This window comes from Trichomycterus rosablanca, chromosome 5, assembly GCF_030014385.1.
Source record: "Trichomycterus rosablanca isolate fTriRos1 chromosome 5, fTriRos1.hap1, whole genome shotgun sequence".
NCBI classification, from domain to species: Eukaryota; Metazoa; Chordata; class Actinopteri; order Siluriformes; family Trichomycteridae; genus Trichomycterus; species Trichomycterus rosablanca.
Genome location: NC_085992.1, coordinates 12,568,081 through 12,581,346, shown reverse-complemented (window position 1 = coordinate 12,581,346; position 13,266 = coordinate 12,568,081). Strand labels below are relative to the sequence as shown.

The 13,266-nt window shown below is 35.7% G+C and overlaps 1 protein-coding gene across 1 annotated transcript; it reads left to right on the top strand.

Moving 5' to 3' along the window:
- Positions 1 to 200: 200 nt before the first annotated feature.
- LOC134314337 (secretory phospholipase A2 receptor-like) lies at positions 201 to 7,216 on the top strand. Its single transcript, XM_062994914.1, has 6 exons — positions 201 to 264; positions 979 to 1,041; positions 3,534 to 3,899; positions 4,480 to 4,809; positions 6,096 to 6,199; positions 6,359 to 7,216. Coding segments are annotated over exons 1-6 (966 nt in total). The 5' UTR covers positions 201 to 263; the 3' UTR covers positions 6,461 to 7,216.
- Positions 7,217 to 13,266: the final 6,050 nt, after the last annotated feature.

The following is a 13,266-nucleotide window of genomic DNA, read 5'->3' as shown; positions in this document are numbered from 1 at the left end:
TGAAACGGTCTATATATATATATATATATATATATATTTATATATATATATATATATATATATATATATACAGAGAGAGAGAGAGAGAGAGAGAGAGAGAGACGGTGGGAGTCAACTTGTTCGTGACGTCATGTGTTTCGCGAATTTCTGTTCGTAATCAGAAATTTTTTTGTTCGTTAAGTTGAAAAATATTTCATAACCCGAAATGTACGGATGGTAAACCGTTCATAAATCAAAGGGTCCAGTGTACTATCCTGCATGTTAGTGAGTAACGTGTAAATGTGCTACTATAGTAACGACCAAGCAAAATAAAATCTGATGTTATGCAAATCTTAATCTGCTAAATCTAATAACGTATCTGAATTATTTGGTGGAACTGCTACTGCTAGGTGGAACTGCTACTCATTATTATGCTTAAAAACTGTGAGTAGTCAGGCACCATAGAGCTTGATGTTAGCAGCTGGTTACAAGACAATGTCAACACTATGAAAAACAGAAAATGTCACTAATTACCACTGCCAGATCATAAATCTCAGGGATTCTGCAGTGCTTAAAAATGTTTTACACTTTAATTTGCAGTTTTGGGCTAAATAAAAAATATCCACCTTGTGCTTCATTAGCTTGGATGCTGAAGCTGCTTATACTGAGAATGCTTACATGTTTTAACTTACTTCTAGCTTTACAGGCATAATAGGCCTAAAATTTAGAAGAACATAATTAATTTAGTCTATGTTTAGAATCAGAGCCAATGTTCACCATTCTCATATAACCTTTAGAAAAAAGACTGTTGTATGAGTTGTTTGAGCCCCTTATATTGTGCTATCAGTTCATCACTGCTACAAATATATTTAAATGGCAAATGAAGGTTTTTGTAGAATCTTTTCTTTTTAGGAAAAAGGTTCCACCTCCCTCTATAGATTTGTTTATTTTGCATAGCATTGGCTCCTAAAAGCTGAGTGTGTATCTTTCTTTGTTTAGTGGTGCTGTTCATGAGGAAAAAAAAATCAGAAATGGACTATGCTGCATTTTTTCTGATCACAGGTTAGTGTATTTATGTGTAAAGGTCTAAAGATGAAATAGATTTTTAAGAGAACATTCTTCAAAATGTTCACAATGATTGTAACCTGTTTCTGTATATTAAATTTTATGTATGTGAAGTATTTTGGTGTTTCTTTGTTTATGCCTTTATAATTATTATTTTCAGAGGTAGAAAGTTAAAAATAAAAGTTCTTTAGAAAGTTCAAAATAAGTTTTTTTTATTACTTATTTTAAGTACAGTTTAGGAAGTACAGCCACTGGTACTTTATTTTAAATAATTATTTTATTTTTGTTTCATTTTCCTTCTCACTACAATAAAAAACTATAGGTCATAAATACTTTTGTCAAATCAGGCAGCTTCAACATTACCAAGATAGAGTAGTCACTGTCAGTTCTCTTTGCATGCTTTAATTCCAGGCAGTGAGAACAGAGTAATTCGGCTCTTTAAGTTCAACAGAGGTTCACCACTTCAGTGGTCACCCCTCTCACCAAGTTTTCTGCTGTGTGTTCTGGTTTCCTTCCATCTCCCAAAATGTAACAGGTCGATCAGCTGCCCTAACCTGATCCGTGACAATTCCAACCAGAGTAAAAGGATTAGAAATAAAGAAATGCAGTGGGGAAAAATGAGTATATATATACATGTGTGTGTGTATAAGGTATTTAGATACAAAATCTTTATGTTAAAAACTAAATGAAAGGAAGAACTTTGTACTTTTTAACAAACAGGTAAAGAACATGTCTGCGATTGCAATGATTTTTGCCACTGTTCTTTTTCTGTCGCTCTAAAAAAATCACCTTTTTTCCCCAAAAAGATTACACAATCTATTAAGAAAAAGTATTCATGCATCTAACTATAATGACAATGACTTTCCTGTACAAGGCACATATTCATAATACACTGTAAAAAAAAAAAAAAACTATAGAATCTACTCAAAAAATGTGAGGTAACAATTTGCACTCAATTTGTTTGGGTAGATTTTGCTCAAATTGAACATTTCTGAAATACTAAATAAAAGTAGGTAAAATCAACTTAAAACATCTCATTTTATTACATAAATAATTACTTCAATTGCGAGTAAATAATACTAATCTATTTAATAATTTCTATAATCTATTTGATAATCTATTAATAATATCTATTAATTAATCTATATGACTAACTAGCCATTACTTATTCAGGAAAGTTTAGCTTTACCTAAAAATATTGTCCTACACAGGTTCAGTATTGATATTGTAGAATTAATCATGTCTTTAAATAAAAAGAAATTAAGCACAAAAGACCCTCTGTACTTTTCATAGTTTATTAAACAATTCAAATGTTTTTTTCAAACACAAGCATGATGGCCTAGTGCCACATTTAAACTTAAATCTGAGTTTGTTCTATTCAAGCTATTTATGTAAAAAAATTTGTAATAAATGTACAAAATACAAAGTATTTGAAATTATACAGTGCTTATGCTAATTATATGTAATTAGGTACAGAAACTTAACTCAAGCCTTATCTATAAAAACATATAAAAGACAAAACCAAAACGCTTATGTGAAATTAATTATATTCTCTCAAGTTCTCCATAGTTTTACTCATTATGCTTTAACAGCAAAAATGGCGCCGGTCAGGTTCCTTCCACTCACTGCTGTTGGCAGGTTAAACTTGAGCTGAACACGTTTCTTGGCTCAATACATCACATTAATTAGTTTCAATTCTTGTCTCACACAGCCGACTACATATCTTGTGATAAACCTTAAATACTTTAACATTTACGTTCTTGATGCAATAAACAGAAAACATGTTAAATATGAACCTTACATGTAACACCACAGTCTGACAGAAATGTGAGGAGAAAATGAAGCGCGAAACTTCCCAGGTCATGTGCACGTGCACAATGCAGTGCAGAACCAGTAGTTTTTGAGTATAGTTTATAATATGTTTTAAGGTTGCTGTTGTTACTTTTAACAAATGTGTTGTATGGGTAAGATACCCATTGTTATTTATTTCACATGCTGACTAAAATACATAGGAACATTTTAAACAATTCGTATGGGTTATTTCTACATCCCTCCAAAATCATTTTTTGCAGTGATAGGGCTGAGGTCAGGAAAGACGATTCTGCTTCAGTTCTGATTTATGTTTTGGATGATTGTTCCCCTGAAATACCCAGATAGCAATACTGCCCCAGAGCGTAATGCCACCCCTGACAGAGTTGACAGTAGGTACAGTGTTAGTGGGTCTGAAAGCCTCACTTTTTTGTTTCATTAAACATATTTTAGGCCAAATTTTGCTTTAGGTAAAATGAATGAAAAGGTTTAAAAACTGCCATGGCATATGTGACTCTTTAAAGTGTATTTAAACTTTTTATTTCAACTGTAAATAAAATCAAAAGTGTGTGTTTACTTCAACTTTTAGCAAAGTTTTTATTGGATGAATGTTTTTACTTTAGTTAAATGTGGAATTTATGTACTTTTGCCATTTTTGATTATTTTGTGATTATCATCAGGAATCTTCTGCGTCTGTTCTTCTCTGGCACGGGAGTTCCACTATATACCATACTACAGGACCTGGCCAATTGCTCAAAAGTACTGCAGGGCAAGATTTAGCGACATGGCTACTATAGAGAGCTTGCAGGAAGTAAACAGTACGCTTCAAAGTGTAACATCTGTAGATCCAGGATACAAAGATGATGTGTGGATTGGACTTAAAAGGAGCTGGGGCTGGCACACAGCAGATCCTCTTTTTACCAGTACTGGGTGGGGTTTGACTGAACCAAATTATGGAACTACTGGTTTAGCTTGTGGAACTGTAACACCACAAGGATGGAGTGATCAGTCGTGTTCAATTAACATTTTCTTTTTCTGCTATGACAGTAAGTTACCTGTTTTTTTTTTTTTCTTTATATTTACTTGCCTATTGCCTAATGACAAAAACATAGATTTCTATCTGATTTTTTTTACTGGTGTGAAGTAGTTAGTGTTAAGTGTGACAAGTGCATCAATTGCACCCTGGCAATAAACCAAACTTTACGTTTTTTTTTACATTGACTTTACTGCCTTTTTCTTTGGGGTCTCAGACACCCCAGTGTTGTGTGGGTAAAATAAAATTACACCGATTTCAAAATTAACCAAATTAAATAAGCAAATTAACTGGAGAGAGAAAGAGAGGTGGGAGATTTTGTAAAGGATTGTGTGTGTGTGTGTGTGTGTGTGTGTGTACGAGAGTCAGCTGTAGGAGAAGTGTATACATTAGCGGGTGTTTGGAACACATTATTACTATAAAAATTGTTTATTTGCAGTTTCCATAAAATAAGATAAAGTCGTGAAGTATCAAGTTAATTGAAAAAGGCTAAAGATATTTTGTAAGCTGTTAAAGAGGCTCTGGGGTCTCAGGAACCCCAAACAGAACATGAGGGTTAAACCAATCATCCTTGTTGTTCCATTTCTCGACAGAATCAAAAACTGGCAATGGCAGATTCACCATGATACAGGCTTATAAAAATTGGTTTGGTGCTCTTGCACACTGCAGACAATACTACACAGATCTCGCAATTATAAACAACACTCAGGATCAACAGTTTCTTACTTCATTCGGTGGTCTTAGCTGGATTGGTCTGATCCCTGTACAATGGTCTGATAAGACAATCTCACAATACCGCTATTGGAAAGCAGGTCAACTGGAGTACACTAATGTCAACAACTGTGTTGCAATGGATATGGCTGATACTGGAAAATGGAACAGCACAGATTGTGAGCTCCTAAAACCATTCGTTTGCTATGGAGGTGAGTGTCCGGTCAATCCTTTGAATTTGCATTAGGTATTGATAGTAGTACCACCATCCTGCAAAATTTCATTTTACGCTTATGCTTCAACTGCATTTGTTTGTATGTAAACAAAAAAATTTTTTTTCCATATAAATAAATATGAACGTGGATTCATTTGCAACCCTACTGTACCACTGTACTGTTTACAACCCACATTTTAATTTATAATGAGAAAAAGATGTACATTATATTTTTTATAATCATTATTTTTAACACAATTACACAATAAAAATACATGTAAGCATTATTTTGTTGATTCTACATACTCTATATGTACAAATAGTATTAAAATAGAATGACCTCTGTGTAATCATCTCAGCTATAACAATGTTTTAAACTTATCAACTTTACTGTATTTTTTTATTGCCGGCAACACAGTCAAAAAAGTTGGGACAGAGCCATTGTTAGCACAGTGTTCCATCAGTTCTCCTAGTAATGAGACTTTTTAATGATTTGGGAACTAAGGACACTAATTGTTACAGTTTTGCAAGTGGAATTATTTTCTCCATTCTTGCTTTACAATACTTCAGTTGCACAACATTGCTCAACACAGTATTAAATAAATATCAAGTGAGGAAAAAGAGTATACAACATATTTTAATAATGTGTGGTTTGTAAAGTAGCTGATATATTAAAGAAGTGTGCAAAAATTCAATAGTTTACAAAATGCGAGATGTAATATAATCAGTTAGTGTGAGAGTGGTACTTGTATTGGAGAGTCTAGGAAGAAAGGGTGTGTAAGTGTGTGTGTAAATGACTGAACTGCAGTGGGTCCATTGAAGGGGACAGCAGGTCATTGATATTTTTCATGACAAGCCTCTTGAAAAACTTAATGAACTGGGTGGTAGTCATTGACATCATTCTCTGGCACAGTCATGATCGTGTTACCAATTTACCAGCTTATTGTGGAATGTTTTAAAAAGGTACAATCTGAACAATATATAAATTTTTTCATACTTTTATAGAACTTTTTGAGTGTGGTGCAGACAGTAAATTCAAAATGTGTTGATATTTACAATCAGTTAATCTTTCTCCTTTTGTCAGTTTAATAAAGATTCAAGAGAATTAACAAATCACAGATTCTTCTTTTATTGCATTTTACTAAATGTTCCAACTTTACTGAAAATGAGGTTTGTTAGCAAATGTTGCGGCTGAAACAAAATCATGTTATCAATACTTTTAAAAGAAACCTAAATAGAGCAGACACTGGTATTTAAAATAATTAAATCTGTTTTTTTCTACAGCTGTGGACAAGATGAGAGTCAACAAGATAGTAAGAGTGGTACTGACATCTGATGGAGTGACAAATCTAAACGACCCATCAGTTCAAGCAGCAATCTTGAGTAAAGTACGTACAGTTTCTATCAGTGCAGCCATAACAGCTTCACAATAAACTGCCTTGTAGAAAGAATCCAAGAATGTTTTTACTCATACAATATAATTAACACAATGTTGTTTATAAAACGTTACAGTTCTTAATATCTGTAACTATGATCTTTTACTACAGATTGAAGGAAAAGTGAAAGAGCGAGTAATGAACCAAAATGTCACAGTGTGGTGGAAAGTGAAGAACGATGGAAGTGTCTTCAAGAAGATTATAAAAACTTGACATAAAAAGTGCTCATGGGTTTCAGTCCCAAATCTACACTTTATTACCAAACTTTTTCTTTAGAAGGTTTTTCTTATTTACTACAATTTTAGTGAAAGTACCTACAATACTGAGCTGTAAAGCTCCTGTCTCTATCTCACACCAACACTTCGAACTATCAGTTTGATCAGTAGTGATAATTGTTTCACTTCAAAAGTTCATCCTTTAGCTAAGCAGAAAAAGCCCAAGGACAGACATGAAATGGGTAACCATTTAGAATAAATATAGATTAAAATATTCAGTTTATTTAGTAGCTCAAGTCAGATCTACAGTAACTGCTCATAAACTAAAACTAGTTACATTCATTGCCAGTTAATAGATAACAGATAACTGCCAATGTGTAGATAACAGTGCCAGTGCCAGTAGACTTTTTATCACTATATTTTAACTGAGATGTTTTGCTAAAATGTTCTTTCTTTTTTTAAATGTCAAACTATATGTGGTAGAATTGTTAGAACTGTATCTTATTTAACTGCATATGAATTGTGTATATTATAAAATATACATGGTAGGTGTATAATAAAAACTAGCAAACTACAAGAGCTAATTCAGTAATAACATTAATAACCATAAGCTTAAAAATAGCATTTTCTGCTAATGTCTAAATAAATACAGATGGATAGGTGTAAGATATAAACTGTAATAGACTGCAAAAGAGCTGTCATACTTTTGCTTGGTGTTTATTTTATGAAATACACTTGTCTTAATAAATAATAATGTAATGATATTACAGATCTGCTGGGTGATTTTTGGTTTGTGTAATAGATAATAGAGCAACAGAGGTTGTACAAGGATAAATATGTAGAAACAAATGGCATATCGCATTTGGAGCATTTTAATGAAATGTCCCACAGTATTAGAGAAATTATGTGAAATTAAAAGTGAATGTGATTGCTGTAGATTTGTTTACTGAATTTCAGGGCTGTCCAAACTTTACCTCACTCCCACTGAGCATGCTCTAATATTCAGGTTCATTTCCGCTTAACCTATCTAAACACATCAGAAATCAATAATATGTCATTATTATGTAAATATGTTTGAAATATAAATGAAATGAGTGTGAGGAAATGTTCAGGGGTGTGTTTCCCGATAACGATTGATCTTAGCGATTTACGAACAACTTTAAGATCAATGTAACTAAGAACGCCAGTTTTGCAAGTGTTTCCCAAATGCTTCCTAAAGTCTTTAGGTTTAAGTAGTTTTTTGTGGACTATGCATATAAATATATATAATAATATTATATGAAGTATAATTTGATTCTGAGTATTAATCGTTTCAAGTTAAGAGGTACTTGGTGAGTTATGAATGGGTCAGACTACTCCTATGAATTAGTTTAAGTACTACATTAGTTATGAAGAGTTTCAGGAAACTTTAGGAATGTAAATATTAGAATTTCCTTAAGTATAAGGTTACGAAGGTTTGGGAAACGCACCCCAGGTCATTAGACTACAGTGAAATCATTTTAACCTCTTGTACTTTGGATTTACAAAAAGAAGCATCATGTGTCATTTTAAAGTGGATATTTAACCTTTATAAATGTTTGGTCTTCTTAAACCACCGGATTGCAGCACAAAGGATCTGAAATCTAATACTGTGTAGTTTTTTTTGATAAAAGGAAGAGTGCTTGTGGTTAATGATTTCTATTTGCTTTACCTAGTACAGATGTGACTATCATAAATGTATACTTTCTGCTTGATTTCGAGTCTGTAACCTCAAAATGAAATTCAGCATTTGCAGTATTTTGTAGGTCTGTGTCTTTTGGGACTCATCTTATGTAAATATTTCCTCAAGCATACTAGCTAAACAGAAAATACTCTTTCCAGTTGATTAAGAATATATTTAATAATGTTTTTCCCTTTACACTGTGTTGATTTATCGTATAAAGTACTGTGTAAACCAGGGGCAGTGGTAGCCTAGTGGGTAGAGCTCTGGTTTACCAACTAGAAGGCTGTGGGTTTGAATCATGGCTCTGCCATGCAGCCACAGTTGGGCCCTTGAGCAAGGTTCTTATCCCTCTCGGCTCCAGGAACTCTGACTCTGCGCTCTGACCTTAGCTGAAATATGCAAAAGGAGAATATCGTTGTATTGTACATGTGTATATGTACTGTATATATGAGCCTATAACTGGTATTGGGAAAAAAGGACTGTTGTTTGATTTTTTTACCATTAACTTCATCCCCGTTACAAATATATAAAATGGCAATTGAATGTTTTTGTAGAATCTTGGCTCTAGTGTGTTTCACTCTTTAAAAAAAAAAAAGGATCCACCTCCCTCAATAGATTTGTTTATTTTGCATAGCATTGGCTTCTAAAACCTGAGTGTGTATCTTTTGTGGTGTAGTGGTGCTGTTCATAGGAAAAAAAAGAATCAGAAATGGACTACACTGCATTTTTTCTGATCGCAGGTTAGTGTATTTATGTGTAAAGATGAGAATGTTTTTTAAGAGAACATTCTTCAAAATGTTCACAATGATTGTAACTTTTTTCTGTAAATTAGATTTTATGTATGTGAAGTATCTTGGTGTTTCTTTGTTTATGCCTTTATAATTATTATTTTCAGAGGTAGAAAGTTAAAAATAGAAGTTCTTTAGAAAGTTCAAAATAGAAGTTATTTATTACTGTATTTAAGAACAATTTAGAAAGTACAACCACTGGTACATTATTTTAAATAATTATTTTATTTATTTCATTTTCCGTCTAAAAATATAGGTTATAATTACTACATTTCAAAACTCAATTATTACCAAAAAACAAACCAATTTATTTTTGTCAAATCAGGCAGCTTCAACATTACCAAGATTCAAATGAGAGTAGTCACTGTCAGTTCTCTTTGCATGCTTTGATTCCAGGCAGTGAGAACAAAGTAATTCGGCTCTTTTAGTTCAACAGTGGCTCACCCATTTGGTGGTCATTCCTCCCACTGAGTTTTCTACTGTGTGTTCTGGATTCCTTCCACCTCCCAAAATGTAACAGGTGGATCAGCTGCCCTAACCTGACCCATGACGATTCCAACCAGGGTAAAGAGATTAGAAATAAAGAAATGCAGCCGGAAAAAATTAGCATTTGTAAAATGTAAATATACACCGATCAGGCATAACATTATGACCACCTTCCTAACTGACTGGTCTGCGGCTATGTAGCCCCATACACAACAAACTGAGATGCACTGTGTATTCTGACACCTTTCTATCAAAACCAGCATCAACTTCTTCAGTAATTTGAGCTACACTAGCTTGTTTGTTGGATCGGACCACACGGGCCAGACTTCACTCCCCACGTGCATCAATAAGCCTTGGCCGCCCATGACCCTGTCACCGGTTTACCACTGTTCCTTCCTTGGACCACTTTTGATAGACACTGACCACTGCAGACCGGGAACACCCCACAAGAGCTGCAGTTTTGGAGATGCTCTGACCCAGTCGTCTAGCCATCACAATTTGGCCCTTGTCAAACTCACTCTAATCCTTACGCTTGCCCATTTTTCCTGCTTTACATCAACTTTGAGGTTAAAATGTTTACTTGCTGCCTAATATATCCCACCCACTAACAGGTGCCATAATGAAGAGATAATCAGTGTTATTCACTTCACCTGTCAGTGGTCATAATGTTATGCCTGGCTGGTGTATATTACAAATCTGCTGAGACAAAAATATTCATTCAGCACACCTAATGCTATTGACTGTGACTATTGAAGCCACATATTCATAATAGGTTTGAGGTCGAGGCTTGGAAAAGACGATTCCACTTCAGTTTTGATTTATGTTTTGCATGATTGGTCTACTTATGCCTAGTTCACACTACACGATTTTGCCCTGATTTTTGCTTGCCGATTGGTCGGCACTAGATTTGCCGGCTCGGGAGCAACTCGGCGTTTGCTCGGCGATCGAAACTCGGCTCTCAATCGCTATGTGTGAACTGTTCAACAACTCGATCCGAGCGACTTGCAGAGTGCTCTGTGACTTAAGAGAGATATCTAGCTTGTCAAATATCTGGATCTGAGTCACCCAACTGGCAATGAGTGCTATGTCGAACAGCCAATGAGAACGCAAGATACGGTGTGAGGGGAAATGCAGGGGAGGAGTTGTAAAAAGGTGGGACAGGGGCATAATATAGTTTATATCAGAATACATCGGCACACACACAAGTTTTACAGTATTTCTGACCTTATCGTTCTCTACAAAACATAACACCAACGTTGCATTGCAAAAAATATTTATTAACCTCCAACTCACTATAGAACAATTCATGCTGTTCTTATTTTTCCTACTTGCTTTTACGTTGCACATCAGCGCACAAACTTTGATCGCTCGCTACTTGTTGACATGCATTTTTGAACGTGGTATCATTAAACCCCTCGTCACTTTTCGTTTGTTTTCGTGACAAAACGTAGTTTGGGAGACCAGAGAAGCTCACCTTCGATTCCAGTTGGTGATAGATCGTGTAGTGTGACCCCCTTTCGCCAAACAGTCGTGTAGTGTGAAAGCCACACCAACTTGAAAGACTCTCAATTACAGGAGATCCAGTTGTGTAGTGTGAACTGTACAGCGACCTGACAACTTGCAAAGTTGTGTAGTGTGAACTTGGCATAAAACTCCCAGATAGCAATACTGCCCCAAAGCATAATACCACCACTACCAGGGTTGACAGTTGGTACTGTGTTAGTGGCATGGTGGCTCAGTGGGTAGCACTGTCGCCTCACGGCAAGAAGGTTCTGGGTTTGATTCCCAGGTGGAGTGGTCCAGGTACTTTCTGTGTGGAGTTTGCATGTTCTCCCCATGTTTGTTTAGGTTTCCGACAGTCCAAAAACATGCAAGTGAGGTGAATCAAAGATACGAGATTGTCCGTAACTCTGTTTGATATTAAACTTGAACCAATGAATGTTGTGTAACTAGTTATTACCTGTTCTATCATGAATGTAACCAAAGTGTGTAAAACTTAACGTTAAAATCCTAATAAATAAATAATCATACTTTAGAACATTATGGCAAAATTGATAAAAAGGTTGAAAAATTTAACTGCAATAAAAAGTTAAGTGTGTATGTTTACTTTTCATACCTTGATTTAAAAAGAGAAAAACTTAAACTTTTACTAAATATTTTACTAAAATTTTAACTTTACTTGAGTATGGAGTTTGTGTACATTTTTGATTATTTTCTTATTATCATCAGGAATCTTCTGCATCTGTTCTTCTCTGGCACGGGAGTTCCACTATATACCATACTACAGGACCTGGCCAATTGCTCAAAAGTACTGCAGGGCAAGATTTAGCGACATGGCTACTACAGAGAGCTTGCAGGAGGTAACCAGTACGCTTCAAAGTGTAACATCTGTAGATCCAGGATACAAAGATGCTGTGTGGATTGGACTGAAAAGGAGCTGGGGCTGGCACACAGGAGATCCTCTTTTTACCAACAGTGGGTGGGCTTCAACTAAACCAAATTCTGGAACTACTGGTTTAGCGTGTGGAACTGTAACACCACAGGGATGGAGCGATCAGCCGTGTTCAATTGCCATTTTTTTTTTCTGCTATGATAGTAAGTTACCTGGTTTATTACTTAATAGTATATAAGTTAAGCATTGCAATAGCTGACACTTAGTAGTAAACTAAGTAGTAGGTACATTGTATCAGAATGTCCTTGTTCAAAAAGAGGCTGCTTTTGTTTTATGGGCAAAAAGGATCCATGGAATTTTCAGAGTCATTACCAATTTAGTGTCTAGGGGCAAACGAGTGATCAACAGAAACTCTGAAAAGCCTGCATGAACAGGTGATAGGTCAGAATGCCTGCAGAAAAAGACAATCATTCTGAAAGATCTACCACCAAGACAGAACTAACCAATAGACAAGACAGATGGATGCAGGAAGCTTACAGAAAACCTGGGAGGCTAGGAATGGCTAAACTGAGAAGTCAGTATTGTCAGACAGGAGGCTGTACAAGCCAGTAACTGGCTTGTGATAGTGGAGGGGTGTCAAACTCATTTTCACCGCGGGTCACTTCAGCATTATGGTGGCCCTCAAAGGGCCGATTGTAACATATCCTTCTGTGATTGCAGTCTGCCAAAATGTCAAATTTATTCTGTATATTTATAATGTATATCTATTTATATTGTACTCCTTTACCACAGACACGGCCTTATAACACAAGAGACGTACCGGTTCTTCTTCTTGAAGCACAAACTTGTATTTGCTTTCCCATCTTTCAACCTCCTTCTGCTTCAATTTTCTCTTCTTGTACACTTTGGGATTATTTGTAAATATTTCTCAACATCAGTTTGACACCCCTGTGATAGAGGGACTGAAAAGTCAACATGACAAAACATCAGTCTGAAGACTGGAGATGCTCAAATAAAATTGTCAAATAAAGAGGCAATGGGCTTGAGCAAAATGCCATTGCGTTTAAAATATAGAAATTTCAGTAGTAAAATTAAGGCTTGGGGCGGCACGGTGGCTAAGTGGGTAGCACTGTCGCCTTACAGCGAGAAGGTCCTGAGGTCGATCCCCGGGTGGGGCGGTCCTGGTCCTTTCTGTGCGGAGTTTGCATGTTCTCCCCGTCTGCGTGGGTTTCCTCCGGGTACTCCAGTTTCCTCCCACAGTCCAAAAACATGCCGCTAGGCTAATTGGAGACACTGAATTGTCCCATAGTTACCTAGCCGCTGGGATGCACGGGCCAGTGCATTGTGGTGCACTGGATGAATAGGGAGGGTTGTGTCAGGAAGGGCAACTGGCGTAAAACCAAATCCAAGCCAAAAAGCCAAATCCCGCCGGCAAC